Raw genomic sequence first — 14422 nt, 5'->3', positions numbered from 1 at the left:
AACAGACACCACAGGGGGGCTTTTGTCCACAGTAGAGGGAGAAACACAGGTGAAGACGGACGGTTTGCTGTTTTCATTTGGTTATTGTTTGGTAGTGCATTGTTTATGGAACACTATCTAAATACCCCACCCCCTTTTCTCCCCCAATTGTACCCGGCCAATTACTCCACTCTTCCGAGCTGCCCCGGTCGCTGCTCCACCCTCTCTGTCGATCCGGGGAGGGCTGCAGACTACCACATGCCTCCTCCGATACATGTGGACTCGCCAGCCGCTTCTTTTCACCTGACAGTGAGGAGTTTCACCAGGGGGACGTAGCGCGTGGGAGGGTCACACTATCCCCCCCAGTTCCCCCTCCCCCCCAAACAAGCGCCCCGATCGACCAGAGGAGGCGCTAGTGCAGTGAACAGGACACATACCCACATCCGGCTTCCCACACGCGGACATGGCCAGTTGTCTCTGTAGGGACGCCCGACCGAGCCGGAGGTAACACGGGGATTCGAACCGGCGATGCCCGTGTTGGTAGGCAACGGAATGGACCGCTACGCTACCCGGACGCACCCACATATACAATAACCCTAACCCTGACCCTGACCCTAACCCATGACCCTAACCCTAACTCTAAACCTAACCCATAACCCTGACCCTAACCCATGACCCTAACCCTAACCCTAAACCTAACCCTAACCCATGACCCTAACCCTAACTCTAAACCTAACCCATAACCCTGACCCTGACCCTAACCCATGACCCTAACCCTAACTCTAAACCTAACCCATAACCCTGACCCTAACCCTAACCCATGACCCTAACCCTAACTCTAAACCTAACCCAACCCTGACCCTAACCCTAACCCATAACCCTAAACGATAACACTGAGCTGGGCCATTCAGTGAAACACAACTTGTCTCCTCCAAAAGATACCTGTTGTATTGTTCACATTCACACAACAACTACACTGAGCATCTTGGGCGTAACAGAGACTATTTTACACCCAGCCTGGCAATTCTTTGATAGGATCAGTGGCGCCCCTCTCCAAAATTAAATTGAATTTTCTCTGATACAAAAAAAAAAACAAAACAAAACAAAACCTTGTGTTGGACTGGAGCATCCCCGCTGTCCTCAACTCAGCTGAAATGCCAAAGTGGAAGGAGGCTTTGTTTGGTCTGTTTGTTTGGAGACAAGATCTTAAACTGACAGCCCTGACATGCCAGCTGAGCACCACGCTGTGACGTGTCTCTCATCCCAATTTGTAAAATGTCGCACAACTTTCTGTCATTTTACCCACGGTCTGTTGAGTGTGTGAGGGGACAGTGTGTGTTCTTATTAAATGAAGAAGGCCGGGGCGTCCGTGTGACCTCGGGCGTCCCTACAGACACAATCGGCCGTGTCTGCGGGTGGGAAGCCGGACGTGGGTATGTGTCCTGGTAGCTGCACTAGCGCCTCCTCTGGTCGGTCAGGGCGCCTGTTCGGGTGGGGGGGGGGACTGGGGGGGAATAGTGTGATCCTCCCACATGCTACGTCCTCCTGGTGAAACTCCTCACCGTCAGGTGAAAAGAAGCGGCTGGCGACATCGGAAGAGGCACGTGGTAGTCTGCAGCCCCCCACTGAATCAGCAGAGGGGGCGGAGCAGCGACCGGGACGGCTCGGAAGATTGGGGTAGTTGGCCGGACATAATTGGGGAGAAAAAGGGGGAACCCCCCCCCCAAAAAAAAAGAGGACTGCTGCTCTTAAACCTTGTGCCTTTGTTCTTTGGGACTCCCACGTTCCTGTTTCAGCTGGTGAGTAAGACCACGAGCCGGTACGGGATAAAACCCCACCCACCCTCTGTCTGTTAAAGCGTTAACAAGCCACTGTAAAGTTTGTAAAACGCATGGCTGCTCATCTTATTGAGGGGTTGATCGTAATTTTCCGGGAATTTGACTTGTCGTTCGAGCGAGCGAGCGAGAGAAATATGGCTTCCACACGACAGCGCGGACACACTGTAAAATCAGACTGCACCGTAACTTTGCATATGAAGTGCTGTCCTCCAGGTACCGCTGGCTTGTAACTGGCTCCCAGCGTGCCACGCTCGGCACACAACCCAGACTACTGCTCGGTTCTCCTTTGACATTGTCGTTTGTCTTGATCAGAACATACCCTCTTTTCTGTATCCTTCTTTTAACTATCTATTAAGTGGGGCGTCCGGGTAGCGTAGTGGTCTATTATGGTGCCAACCAAAACGGAGATCGGCGGTTCGAATCCCTGTGTTACCTCCGGCTTAGTTGGGCATCCCTACAGACACAATTGGCTGTGTCTGCGGGTGGGAAGCTGGACATGGGTATGTGTCCTGGTCGCTGCTCTAGCACCTCCTCTGGTCGCTCGGTCGGTCGGGGCGCCTGTTTAGGGGGGGGACTGGCAGGAATGGCGTGATCCTCCCACGCGCTACGTCCCCCTGGTGAAACTCCTCACGGTCTGGTGAAAAGAAGCGGCTGGCGACACCACATGTATCAGAGGAGGCAGGTGGTAGTCTGCAGCCCCCCCTCAGACCAGCAGAGGGGGTGGAGCAGTGACCCAATCACCCACTCGGGTGATTGGCCGGATACAATTGGGGAGAAAAAGGGGGAAAAATCCATCCGTCCATTATCCAAACTGCTTATCCTGCTCTCAGGGTCGCGGGGATCCCAGCAGTCATTGGGCGGCAGGTGGGGAGACACCCTGGACAGGCCACCAGGCCATCACAGGGCTGGGGGGAAAAAATCCACAAAATAGAATTAAATTTTTTTAAAAAAACAACTATTAGGTGGCAGACACATACAAACACACACCCACATATACACAAAGCAAACAACCCATACAGGTACACACATACCTAGCAGTCACACACCCAGTTGCCCACACACAGAGACCTTGGTTAATTTCTCCACTTCCTTCCTATCCACTTCCTATCCGACCCGGCTCTCGAGTGACACACATACACGTCTCGTCTCCTTTTCACCTTTACTCTGCCCGAAGGACCCACATCTTCACAACAAGCACGCTGCACTTCTGACTTTTGTTGCGATCTGATTCTTCTCCCTCTCCGTCTCCCCGTCTCTCTCTCTGCCCGATAACTTATCTCCTAATTACCCCTCCGCAAGTGGATAACGTGCAAGTGTGAGTCTGTGTGTCTCCTGTGTGTACATTTGGGTCTTTCAGTGAGTGCGCACACTTGGGCATGGAAATACATTAGCATGCGTCGAGAGTATTTCTGAGATCTTTGGCGGAGCTGTCTTCTGCACGTCTCATTACCCCCCTTTTTGGGTGCAGCGGCTGAGCCACGCATGGCTACGGCAGCCCCCACCCCCACCCCCCCAGGACAAACATAATTAACACGCTGAAATTACAAGATGAAATTATCCGTTGTTCTTCACTCAGGGAAACAGCGGAGGCAAAACTGGTTAGGGTCAGGGGGGAATAAATCTCCTCTAAGTGGTATAAATACTCACGGAGGAGCTGGAAGAAAACAGGGAACAGCACGCCGATAGGGTGCTGACTTGTAAATGTCCACCTAAGCCGTGTACTTTTAGGTCTATGGGGAAACAAAATCAAACGCAGGAAACACAAGTCCATGTTCTGGTTGGCCTGATATCGTATCACCTACTTCTTTTTTTATACATTTGGCTGTCACTGCTGTCAGTAGACTCAAACGCGGTCCTGGGGAACAAACCGCCCAGCATCCGGGGGGACCGGTAGCGTCACGAGCGAGTCTTCCAATACTCTGCAAGGACAAGATGGCCTTGACAACGTCTTTGAAAATATATCATACACCGAGGACATATCATATCAGCTTCTGTGTTTCATATAATAGCTTATCTCTATGTATACAGTATATATTTGTATCTACATTTGTTCATTTTTACAACACAAAAAAAAAAAAAAGAAAAAAGAAAGATGGGTGTAATTGGACAGTTGAGTTTTTGGAGCCACGGCGTTCTCTGCCAGGTAGTGAGGAGGTCAGTCTCACACGTGCTGTCGTCTCTCAGAGAAGCAAGAGAAAGAAACCAAGCACAGGAGGTGGTAAAGCTACACGTTCCAGTTTCTTTCCAAATGGTTTCATCCATTTCAGACCCCCCCCCCAAAAAAAAACCCAACACAAAGGACAAACAAGGGGGCGTAGGCTGTCTTGAATATTGATCAGTTTTTTTCCCCATAGTGCATTTAAAGTGTAATGATGGGCTTGGCCGGATCAACCCACCAGGGGGCCCCGGGGCACACACGTCCATTTCCGCCCCCCCCCCCCCCCCGCCCCGTCAGATAGGCTACGCAAACAATACTACACATTGTAGCTTGGGGCCCTGCATCAACAGAGACTAGCTTGGGGCCCTGCATCACGACGCAGGGTTGGAACAAACGTCCCTTGTAGGGTATGATTGGGGATCCCTACTATACACGGACATAACACCCCTGACCTTTGGGGGCCCCTCGTGGTCTGGGGCCCCGGGGCACTCACCCGGTCCATAATCCAGCCTTGATGATGGGGAGTTAAGACAGAGGAAGGAAGATAGTATCCCAAGTAGAGTGTCCTGAACAAGGTCCACAGTGTTAAGTACAACTTAACTGAGTTGAATAAATGGGTATCGTGTCCAGATGTATGGGCTGATGTGTGGTGAGGACAGGGGCAGAGAGGTCATGTGGTTAGAACCCGGGACATCTATCTAAAAGAGTTGTGCCATTGAAATGACCGGAGGCTCAAACAGCTCCCACTTCTTCCTCATAGAAACGTCCAGCAAGATTTTTTTTGTCTAGATAAAAGTTTTGGGTTAGGTCATTTTACCAAAAATATAGTTCATATTCGGACCGTAGTAGTACTCCTCCTGTCATTACTCTGTCCTTCAACTCCTCTCCTCCTGTTTTTTTTTGTATCGGTTATTGTCACCCTCATCGCGCCTCCTTCGTTGAGTTATAGTGCCACGTTGAACTCTGTCACCAGGAAGTCCACATAGTCCCTCTCTTTGGTCTTGAAGGCCTCAGCGATGAGGCGGGCAGCCTCCCTGTGCTCCCGGCCCCTCAGGGAAACCCCATTCACCTCCAGGATCACCTGACCCACCTTCAGCTGGCCACAGTTGTGAGCTGAACCGCCCCTCTGAGAGAGAGAGAGAGAGAGAGAGAGAGAGAGAGAGAGAGAGAATACGAACTCTGACATACTTTTAATGTTTCCACACGAAAACAAGTGGCAGTATAAACCACAATAAAACTACAGTTAATGCCTAGCTCACCTGTACATGGGGATGTTTGAAAATGGGGTTTTTCTTCCTTCGTTCTTAAAAAAAAAAAAATCTCATCCACACAAGCACTGTTTTAAAATAATCACCGTCCAAATCCATCCATCCGTTATCCGAACCGCCTGCTCTCAGGGTCACGGGGATGCTGGAGCCTATCCCAGCAGTCACTGGATGGCAGGCGGGGAGACACCCTGGACAGGCCGCCCGGCCATCACACAGGGCCCACACACACACACACACACACACACACACACACACACACACACACACACACACACAAGCACAAACACACACACACATTCATATCTAGGGGCAATTTAGTACGGCCGATTCACCTGACCTACACGTCTTTGGACTGTGGGAGGAAACCAGAGCACCTGGAGGAAACCCACGTAGACACGGGGAGAACATGCAAACTCCACACAGAGCACAACCCCCCAAGGTTGGACTACCCCGGGGCTCGAACCCAGGACCTTCTTGCTGTGAGGCGACTGCGCCAATCACTGTGCCTCCGTCCAAATGAAAACGCAAAAACACATGCTACTTAACACAATGAATGCGCTGCCAAGAGCATGACAAACCGACAGGGGGCGATATAACCCTAACGCCACATTGGCCAATCAGAAGCCTGAAATAAAGTCAACAACAAGCCAAAAACTCTGGTTTCCCTTTCTACACGTCAACGCTGAAAACTGAGTTTCTGAAAATCTTCACCCTGGAAGGAGTTTTCCAAAAGGTCCTTTTTCAGTGACCTAAAACGCAGTTTGTGTGCGGACAAAAGGCCAGAACGCACAGAAAATCGTAAAACCGTGCACATGTGGACTAGCCATAATCTAAAACCATACCACAGCAAGCGAGGGAAAAAAGGTCCCACTTATTAGATCAATAGTTAACCCCCTGCACCCTTTTCGTATCCACCACACAAAAGCGCCCAGACGAAACCCAATTCTCCACACCCCATTTAGCACCAACATAAGGGACTTGAGCTATATACGTAGGTCATGTGATATTTCCAACTGGAGCCTTTCAACCAGCAGTCCCCCCGTACCCGTCTCAAAGTTGTTCTCTTTGCTTCACCAATCTGGACCATGCCGCTTTTTACCCCCATTGGACGCATTTCCAATTGCTAGTTTGCTCTGCTTTTTATAAGAGGTTACCAATGTTTTACACCTGACCTGCACTATCTGTAGACAGTTGGATCAGATTACACCACAAGGGTTTCTTGAGCTAGCCCTCCATTTGAAAATGGCGGGTTATCTCAAGACACCATTTGAAATCAGTAGCGTGCATTTCTTTGACAGGTTTAGAGAGTATATGCTAACATCATCTCAGATAAGACAGTTCCCCACTTCTCTACTGCCTTGATGACTCCTGAAGATCGACTATAACTGAGATCAGGTAGAGCGGCTCCGTAGTAAACTGCTTTGTCAAGTTATTTTGTGCCAAAAGACATAACGGAGTCATCTATCTGCTGCCGGCAATCACCAGCCGCTGCCACAGTAAGGCAGGGTAACTCACTAGCCTCAGCTTCAACAAGTCGGCGCCACTGCATGTGCTAATGCACTGCCTCTTTTACGGTACAAGCTACAATGGTGGGAAACGGTGGGCTTTAAAGTATTTCATGGTCATTGCAAAAACTCATTTTGTTGTTGGGTGACGCTCCCCTCACCACTGCAGCGACCCCCTTCAACGACTCTCTCAGTGTGCCTCTCCTAACGCTTCAAAACCTCCAATTCCCAGGTTTCGGAAAAGTGTACCCAGAATTTATACAATGGCGGGAACAGTTGTGAGCTCGTACACTTCCCATACTGGGATGCTTTGCTCTTTCTGCCACTGTGAAGTGTCCTCCCACACTCTCACGACCCCTCCCTTGCTCTCAATTCTCACTCAACTCAAACACACACACACGTCCAGACCTCAGACCGAAACGTAGTGTAACCAAATGCAATAACCAAGAGGGGCTCATTTGCATAGAGGCCGCTGTTTGACACCTTTACAGTCTGCCTTTAAAGTAAGGCGAAGAGCTACTTCTTGGACGTTCTTCTAAAAAGGGCAGCCTCCTAGAGGGACTCCTGAAAGACCTCCTTCAGGTTTCCTTCTTTTACATTCCACTGGCGTTCTTTAAAATGCCTCTGGTATGCTGTCAATTGTCCTAAAGTCAGCTGCTGAAAAACAGTCAGGATATTCGGTTTGAAGTAACCATCTAATCAGGAATCAGGAACACTTTATTTGTCATTTCGAAATATTGTTTCCCCCAGTCCACAGCGGTGCAACACAAAGACAAAAACACATATCCAGAAATTACAAGAACACATAACATATCAAACTACAAAAAAATCCCTGTCCAAGAGAACGAGAGCAGGGTGACTGTTGGAACTGCTGGTCTGCATGCGTTAGCAGTTAGCTTGGCCTGCCCGCATGCTGTCAGACCACCCTTGGTGTTTCCTCTTCGGGCGCAGCTCCGGGCAGAGCCGTGGTCACTGGGCCCACCGGACGCAGCAGACCAGGCTCTGTCAGCCATCAAACAAAGACACAAATTTAGATGCAGACATGGACAAAGACACTGCATGGATGGTACTGGGTGAGGCCGCTGCAAACAGCAAAAAATCCAAGGCTTTTCTCCGTACTGGTCTCAACTTGGACACGACCATGTTATTTTAAGCTCCATCATCCACTTCACCTCCAGAGATTGCAATTTTTTTTGCAGCACATTTCCTTCTCAATACTTAAGTAAAGCGCTCTGGGAGCATCCATGTCCTCATTCCTAATGACACTCAAGAGTCCCTTTCACCTGGTCATGCAGCAGATCCAAGATCAGCCTTCTTTCCAATCAGAGCCTCCAGTGTGCTCAGTTCCTCCCTCGTCAATGATTCGTTCTCACTTGCCTCAATGACCTTGTGTCCTGCTTAAGCTTGTGATAGATAGAAATCCATCTTCCCGACACATTAGCACAATAGCTGTGACCAAAGAAAAACTGTATTGGTCTCTCCCACCTCATCCCATTATTCAATTATTGCCTCAGTCTCCCCCTTTCACTGCCTGCTGACCCTTCCTCCATGAGTCCTGAAAAAACCCAGCAGCATCTCACAGTGTTCATTCATGTAAACACTGTTGTAACTTCGGTTTAGGAAGAGCTCGAGCCACAAGTCAATACAGAAACCACCGTGCAGTAATTGCCAAAAAAAAGGTAAAATGAAGACTAAAGCCTTTCTTGTGTGGCTGCATATTACCTTATCCTTGACTCAGGAATGTCATTAAGCCGCCTCGCTACTCTCCCTCCATTTACCAGCTTGCACTGCCTCTCACCTGACTTATTGTGAAGCTCCTCTCCCGACCTAGCTGATGGTAATTCCGCTGCACAGTGCCAGTCGCCACTCATTACCACGATGATTTCCCTCTAATAGTTCTTCAGCCCCAACCTCTAAAATACCCGTCCTCCCTGATTAGGAGCGTTAACAAGTGGGGACATAAAACCTTGAACTTTCAGACCCAGAGAAAGACAGAAAAAGTAAGGATTTGTGTGGTGTGTGTGTGTGTGTTTGAGGGAGAGAGAGGGGGGTAGAGGGAGAGAGCAGGGGAGAGAGAGGCGGGAGAGAGATAGAGAGAAGGGGAGAGAGAGAGGGAGAGAGATAGTCAGAGAGCGAGAGAGGAAGAGAGAGAGAGAGGGAGAGTCAGAGAGAATAGAGAGAGGGAGAGAATAGAGAGAGGGAGAGAGGGAGAGAATAGAGAGAGAGAGGGAGAGAGAGAGACAGAGGGAGAGAGAGGAAGAGAGAGAGGAAGAGAGAGAGAGGAAGAGAGAGAGAGGAAGAGAGAGACAGAGGGAGAGTCAGAGAGAATAGAGAGAGGAAGAGAATAGAGAGAGGGAGAGAGGGAGAGAATAGAGAGAGAGAGGGAGAGAGAGAGACAGAGGGAGAGAGAGGAAGAGAGAGAGACGGGGGAGAGATGGGGGAGAGAGAGTGGAAAGAAAGAGAACAAATAATTAAGTGAACATATGAGTGAATGAAAGAGTGAATAATCGCGTGACTGGGCAGTTGTACTGTCTGACTGAATGACTGATCAGCTGGCTGTGCACTTCTGCTAATAACAATGACACAAAAAAAAGAAACCACACACACACACTCCGCCGTCAGTGGCCGAGCAGCCAGTCAGTTAATAATCCATCACACACACAATACAAAAACCTTTCTTCCTGATGACCTAATCCGCCTCCGCCTCCGTCTCCATCAGACCTGACCTCATTACTTGTCAGCGGCGAGGGTGAAACGGCCAACTGTGATCACCGAACAAGGACCGCGTTATCAATACTGCTGCTTGCTGAGTCCACAATTCCCCAACCCGGGCGACCGGTCCGCCATCATGACAGGAGGACGGCAGTGATGGCGGCTTGTGCTCAAGGCCGTGCAACGGGGAATGATGAGCGCATCTTGCTCATCTATACTCATCGTCAGCAGCACCGACTGAGACGACCAGGGGCGGCGGCTCTGGTGCCCAGACCAAGGCAACACACAAGCCGGTGTTTTGTTTTTTCTTCTTCCTTCAAAATCAATTAAGACCTCACTTTGCTGGTAAAACAGTACCGCATAGGGCGCGGGATACCTTAAGATGGCGCTATCCATCACCCGGATGGGATTAACGTCTTTGGAAGAGACACAGGCGTTTATAATGGAGTTTTGGTTTGCTCTCAAAACAGAAATGTTATTGCTAGGTGTTGACTGGGGAAACACAAAGGGTATGGGTAGATCATCTACCTTGCTCAAGGGCCTGATAAATTGGATTTAGTGTTGGCAGCATTTCCCTGGTCACAGAGAAAGTTCTCCTCGTGAACTTTTCGTTCCTGAGCAGAAGACCTGCATGAGGGTTTCTCTTGTCGTTTTGCGTGACCTTGAGGCGCACATGTAATAACTGTCTGTGAACTTCCGGAAAGCTCCACGGTGTTGTTGTTCAGGGATGCAGCGACGGCGTCACAGCTCGTGCTCTTAATTGTGACTGATAGGGTGTTTACCTCAGTAAGCCCAAGAAGACAGGTTTGTATTTCGTTGGATAATTCCAAAACATAGAGGGTAAATATCAAGACGTCACAAAGGGGCGTCTGGTGGAGCAGCGACTGGGACGGCTTGGAAGCGTGGGGTAGTTGGACGGGTGCAATTGGGGAGAAGAAGGGGAGAAAATCCAAAAAAACAAAACAAAACATAGGTACCAATGTTTAATCACCATAACATGTGTAAATCTACACATCTGAAGATTCCCCCTGAACTTAAAACCTATGTGAATGGGGGTCTTGAACTGGACTTCAATCAGGCTCCAAGTCTGCACGGCTTAACGTCCAACATATTATGTTGCCTCTGTTGCTTTTTCTCAAAACAGTAATGCCACTGAATGGATGAATCGCACCCAATTTTTTTTTGGGGGATTTTTCCCCGTTTCTCCCCAATTATATCCAGCCAATTACCCCACTCTTCCGAGCCACCCCGGTCGCTGCTTCACCCCCTCTGCCCATCCGGGGAGGGCTGCAGACATGTGGCATCACCAACCGCTTCTTTTCAGCTGACAGTGAGGAGTTGCACCAGGGGGATGTAGCGCATGGGAGGATCACGCTATTCCCCCCAGTCTCCCCCCCTCCCCCAAACAGGCGCCCCGACTGACCAGATGAGGCGCTAGTGCAGCGACCAGGACACGTACCCACAGACACGGCGAACTGTGTCTCCGACCAAGCCGGAGGTAACACAGGGACTCGAACCGGCGATCCCCACGTTGGTATATAACGGAATAGACTGCTACACCACCGAATCTCACCCAATTAAGCCACTTACAACAAGCCCTGTGTGGTACTGCAGCAAGGTCCTCGTTACCGGCCGAGAGAACTGGAGAAGCCCCCATAAAAGCCTGGACCAGATGACTGTCAGTCAGCTAGACTACTGATGACGCCTGGTCAGTTGTGACTGATTGGCTGAGCATAATGGCGGTATGAAGACTATTGATATGGAAATTAGCATGGCTGGATACTGTCTCCTGGTTGCTAAAAAGGAAACATACAAACCAGAGGAATGTGTGTGTGTGTGTGTGTGTGTGTGTGTGTGTGTGTGTATTTCCATCACGTGCATTTACATGGACGCCAGTTGCTAAGTAATGAGAACCCACTGGTGCTTCTCTGTTAGTCCCACTGACACCCATCTACCCCTTCCTGTCAACGCACCCACCGACCACTCCCTCCACCCACACCGCCTGAGCTCCACTCCTTCACCAGTACAAAGCCTCCTCCTCCTCCCTCCCCTTCTTGTATCAACAACGGCTTTTCTTGTCCCTGTTGCTTTACTCCCCTGCACGCTTTGATTTTGAAAGCGCTGACTTCCCCGGCTCTTATCCTTCCCCCCACAATCAGCGCCCCCTGGATCTCAATCAGCAGCTCAGCACGAGAGGTCCAGATAACAGCCTCTGAGCGCTCCGATCTCTAAAAAGTACCTCCCTGGCTCTCCTTTCTTATGACATGATCAGCGACACAGACGGCCCACAGACGGCCCACAGATGGCCCACAGGCGGCCCACAGACGGCCCACAGACGGCCCACAGGCGGCCCACAGACGGCCCACAGGCGGCCCACAGACACCACGAGCCTTTTCGGTCTTGCATCTCATCCGCACATCAGTAACCCCTTGCTCAAAGGTGACACATCCCTCTCATCTCTCCATTATTTCAATGGTTTGGCTTCACTCGGCGGTGCAGTGGTTTAGCGTCGCCACCTCACAGCAAGAAGGTTCGAACCCCAGGGTTGTCCAACCTTGTGGGGGGGGGGGGGTCATCCCAGTGTGGAGTTTGCATGTTCTCCCCGTGTCTGCGTGGGTTTCTTCCAGGTGCTCCCGTTTCCTCCCACAGTGCAAAGACATGTAGGTCGGGTGAATCAGCCGCCCCGTGATGGCCTGGCGGCCTGTCCAGGGCATCTCCCCACCCGCCACCCAATACCTGCTGGGACAGGCTCCAGCATCCCGCGACCCCAACGGGGATAAGCGGCGTCGATAATGGACTGGACTGGACCCACATCCTTATCAACAGAACCGTGGCCACTAATCCAGAAGCCTGCGTACACCTGAACTCTGCAGTCTACTTCACCTACATGGGTTGAACTGAAATGTTCACTGTTTGAACCCAGCTCTCGAACTACACTTTAACCCTATTAGAGGGACCGCACTACTATTACCCACCCCATTTCATCCCAACTATATCATTTTGTTCCTGTTTGCTTTTTGTCCCCGAATGCCGGTGCCATCACGTGGCAATTGCTGCACAGAGGGTAAAAAAAAACAACCTCTAATTGCCATTCACCGCGAGAGCGCCGAGGCTGGCGAGGCTTTTGATAGAGGCCATTAAAGGTTGTAATCATCCTTGTAAAAGCGCTCCACCGTGATGGGAAAGAGCAGGGCTCCGGCGTGAGCTCCTCTCCTCGGGGAAACCAAGTCACACCTGTAAACGTGGGCGTGTGGGACCGTCGTGGAGAACAACAGGGAGCCCCCCGGAGATGATACACCAAGCGGGGTAGTGGGTTAAGAAGGGATTAGACACGGCTTAACTCGGGGTCTGCTGAGATATCGCCTCGCTTCGTTACCCACCTGGATTGTGACAATGCGTGGCAAGGGCTGGCGAGTGTTGGCGCCCCCCTCAATGGCAATGCCCAGGGTGCTGGCACTCTTCGCCACCCTCACTAGCGTCGAGGTGGGCTCCAACAGCCCGGGCTGGGGGGAGGGGGAGAGTCAGAGACAAAAAGAGGAATTATAATTAACATATTTACATATCTGACACGTACTGACAATATTCCTGAACCACCCGTCCCATTTTTTTTCTGCAAAATCGTGACCAACAGTTTTGGACTTTTTTTGTGTGTGTGTGTGGAGGGGGGGGGGGGTTACCATCCTTTTTTTGTGTGTGTGTGTGGGGGGGGGTTACCATCCTTTTTTTGTGTGCCTTTTCCCTCTCTTTTTCTCCGCAATTGTACTTGGCCAATTACCCTATTTTCCAAACCATCCCAGTCGCTGCTCCACCCCTTCCGCCACTCTGGTGGGGGGGCTGCAGACTACCACGCGCCTCCCCCGATACATGTGGAGTCACCAGCCGCTTCTTTTCACCTGACAGTGAGGAGTTTCGCCAGGGGGACATAGCGCATGGGAGGATCACGCTATTCCCCCTAGTTCCCCCCCCCCAAACAGGCGCCCCGACCGACCATAGGAGGGGCTAGTGCAGCGACTAGGACACATACCCACATCTGGCTTCCCACCCGCAGACACGGCCGATTGTGTCTGTAGGGACGCCCGACCAAGGGGGGGGGGGGTAACACAGGGACTCGAACCAGCGATCCCTGGGTTGGTAGGCAATGGAATAGACCGCCACGCCACCCGGATGCCCCACTATACAGCATGTATAAAGGTCACAGTCACAAGCCTGGTTCTCTAGGATACTGTTGCCCCGACTTTGCCAACATCGTGGCAACACTTGTTTTTTCTTCCGTTACTCAGTAAGAACCGGGGAGAGGCTTGAGAGTCTCCCCTATGGTACGAGGCAGTGAGTGAAGAGATGGAGGCGCCGGAGACTGAATGAACAATGTGACGAAGAAATTAACAGATGGGTGTAGAGATGAACAGTTTGGATGAGCAAACAAAGGGAGGAGAAAACACAACACAGTTAGGACTGAGACAAGGCCTCTGAGTGGGTGTACGCTGTTATTTACATACCTGTTGCTGTTGGTTCTCATTCAGCTGTTTGTCTCTTTCTTCTTCTCTTACGGACCCCCCCCCCAAACCCCCCCCCCACACACACACATATGCATCCATCTATTCATCCATCCATCCATCCACCCATCCATGCATCTATCTACCTACCCATCTGTGTCAGGGCTGTTATCAATGTCACCCTTACCGGTTTGGCTGGGGGGTCCCCTCCGCCCCTCTGGGAGTCTCGTGGAGGGCGTGTGCGTGCAGATTTGGGGTTGGTGTCCTTGTTGATGTGTCCTGACTCAGCAATGTCCACCCCACTGTCCTCACTGAGGGTTTGGCCATTGTCTGAAAGCTGAGACAGGGTGCCTCCTGACCACGGCGGGAGGTTGGGGGGGTGGGGTGGTCAAGAGGTGGCAAAAAAAAATAGGGACAACATTTTCATTTTAATAAATTATTTGATCTAATGTTTAGTCTTAAAAACCGA

The 14422-nt window shown here is 50.8% G+C and overlaps 1 protein-coding gene across 1 annotated transcript in view; it reads right to left on the bottom strand.

Moving 5' to 3' along the window:
- Nucleotides 1–4918: 4918 nt before the first annotated feature.
- The window catches only part of whrna (whirlin a), a 213764-nt gene continuing 204260 nt past the window's right edge, over nt 4919–14422 (bottom strand). The window contains exons 11-13 of the mRNA XM_056291053.1: nt 14141–14307; nt 12841–12963; nt 4919–5101 (exon numbers count right to left, since the gene is read on the bottom strand). Of these exons, the coding sequence (XP_056147028.1) occupies nt 4919–5101; nt 12841–12963; nt 14141–14307 (473 nt within the window). The remainder of the gene's footprint in view (nt 5102–12840; nt 12964–14140; nt 14308–14422) is intronic.

Source organism: Lampris incognitus, chromosome 12, assembly GCF_029633865.1.
Source record: "Lampris incognitus isolate fLamInc1 chromosome 12, fLamInc1.hap2, whole genome shotgun sequence".
NCBI classification, from domain to species: Eukaryota; Metazoa; Chordata; class Actinopteri; order Lampriformes; family Lampridae; genus Lampris; species Lampris incognitus.
Note: the sequence above shows the minus strand (reverse complement) of the source record. Positions and strands in the feature narration are given on the sequence as shown.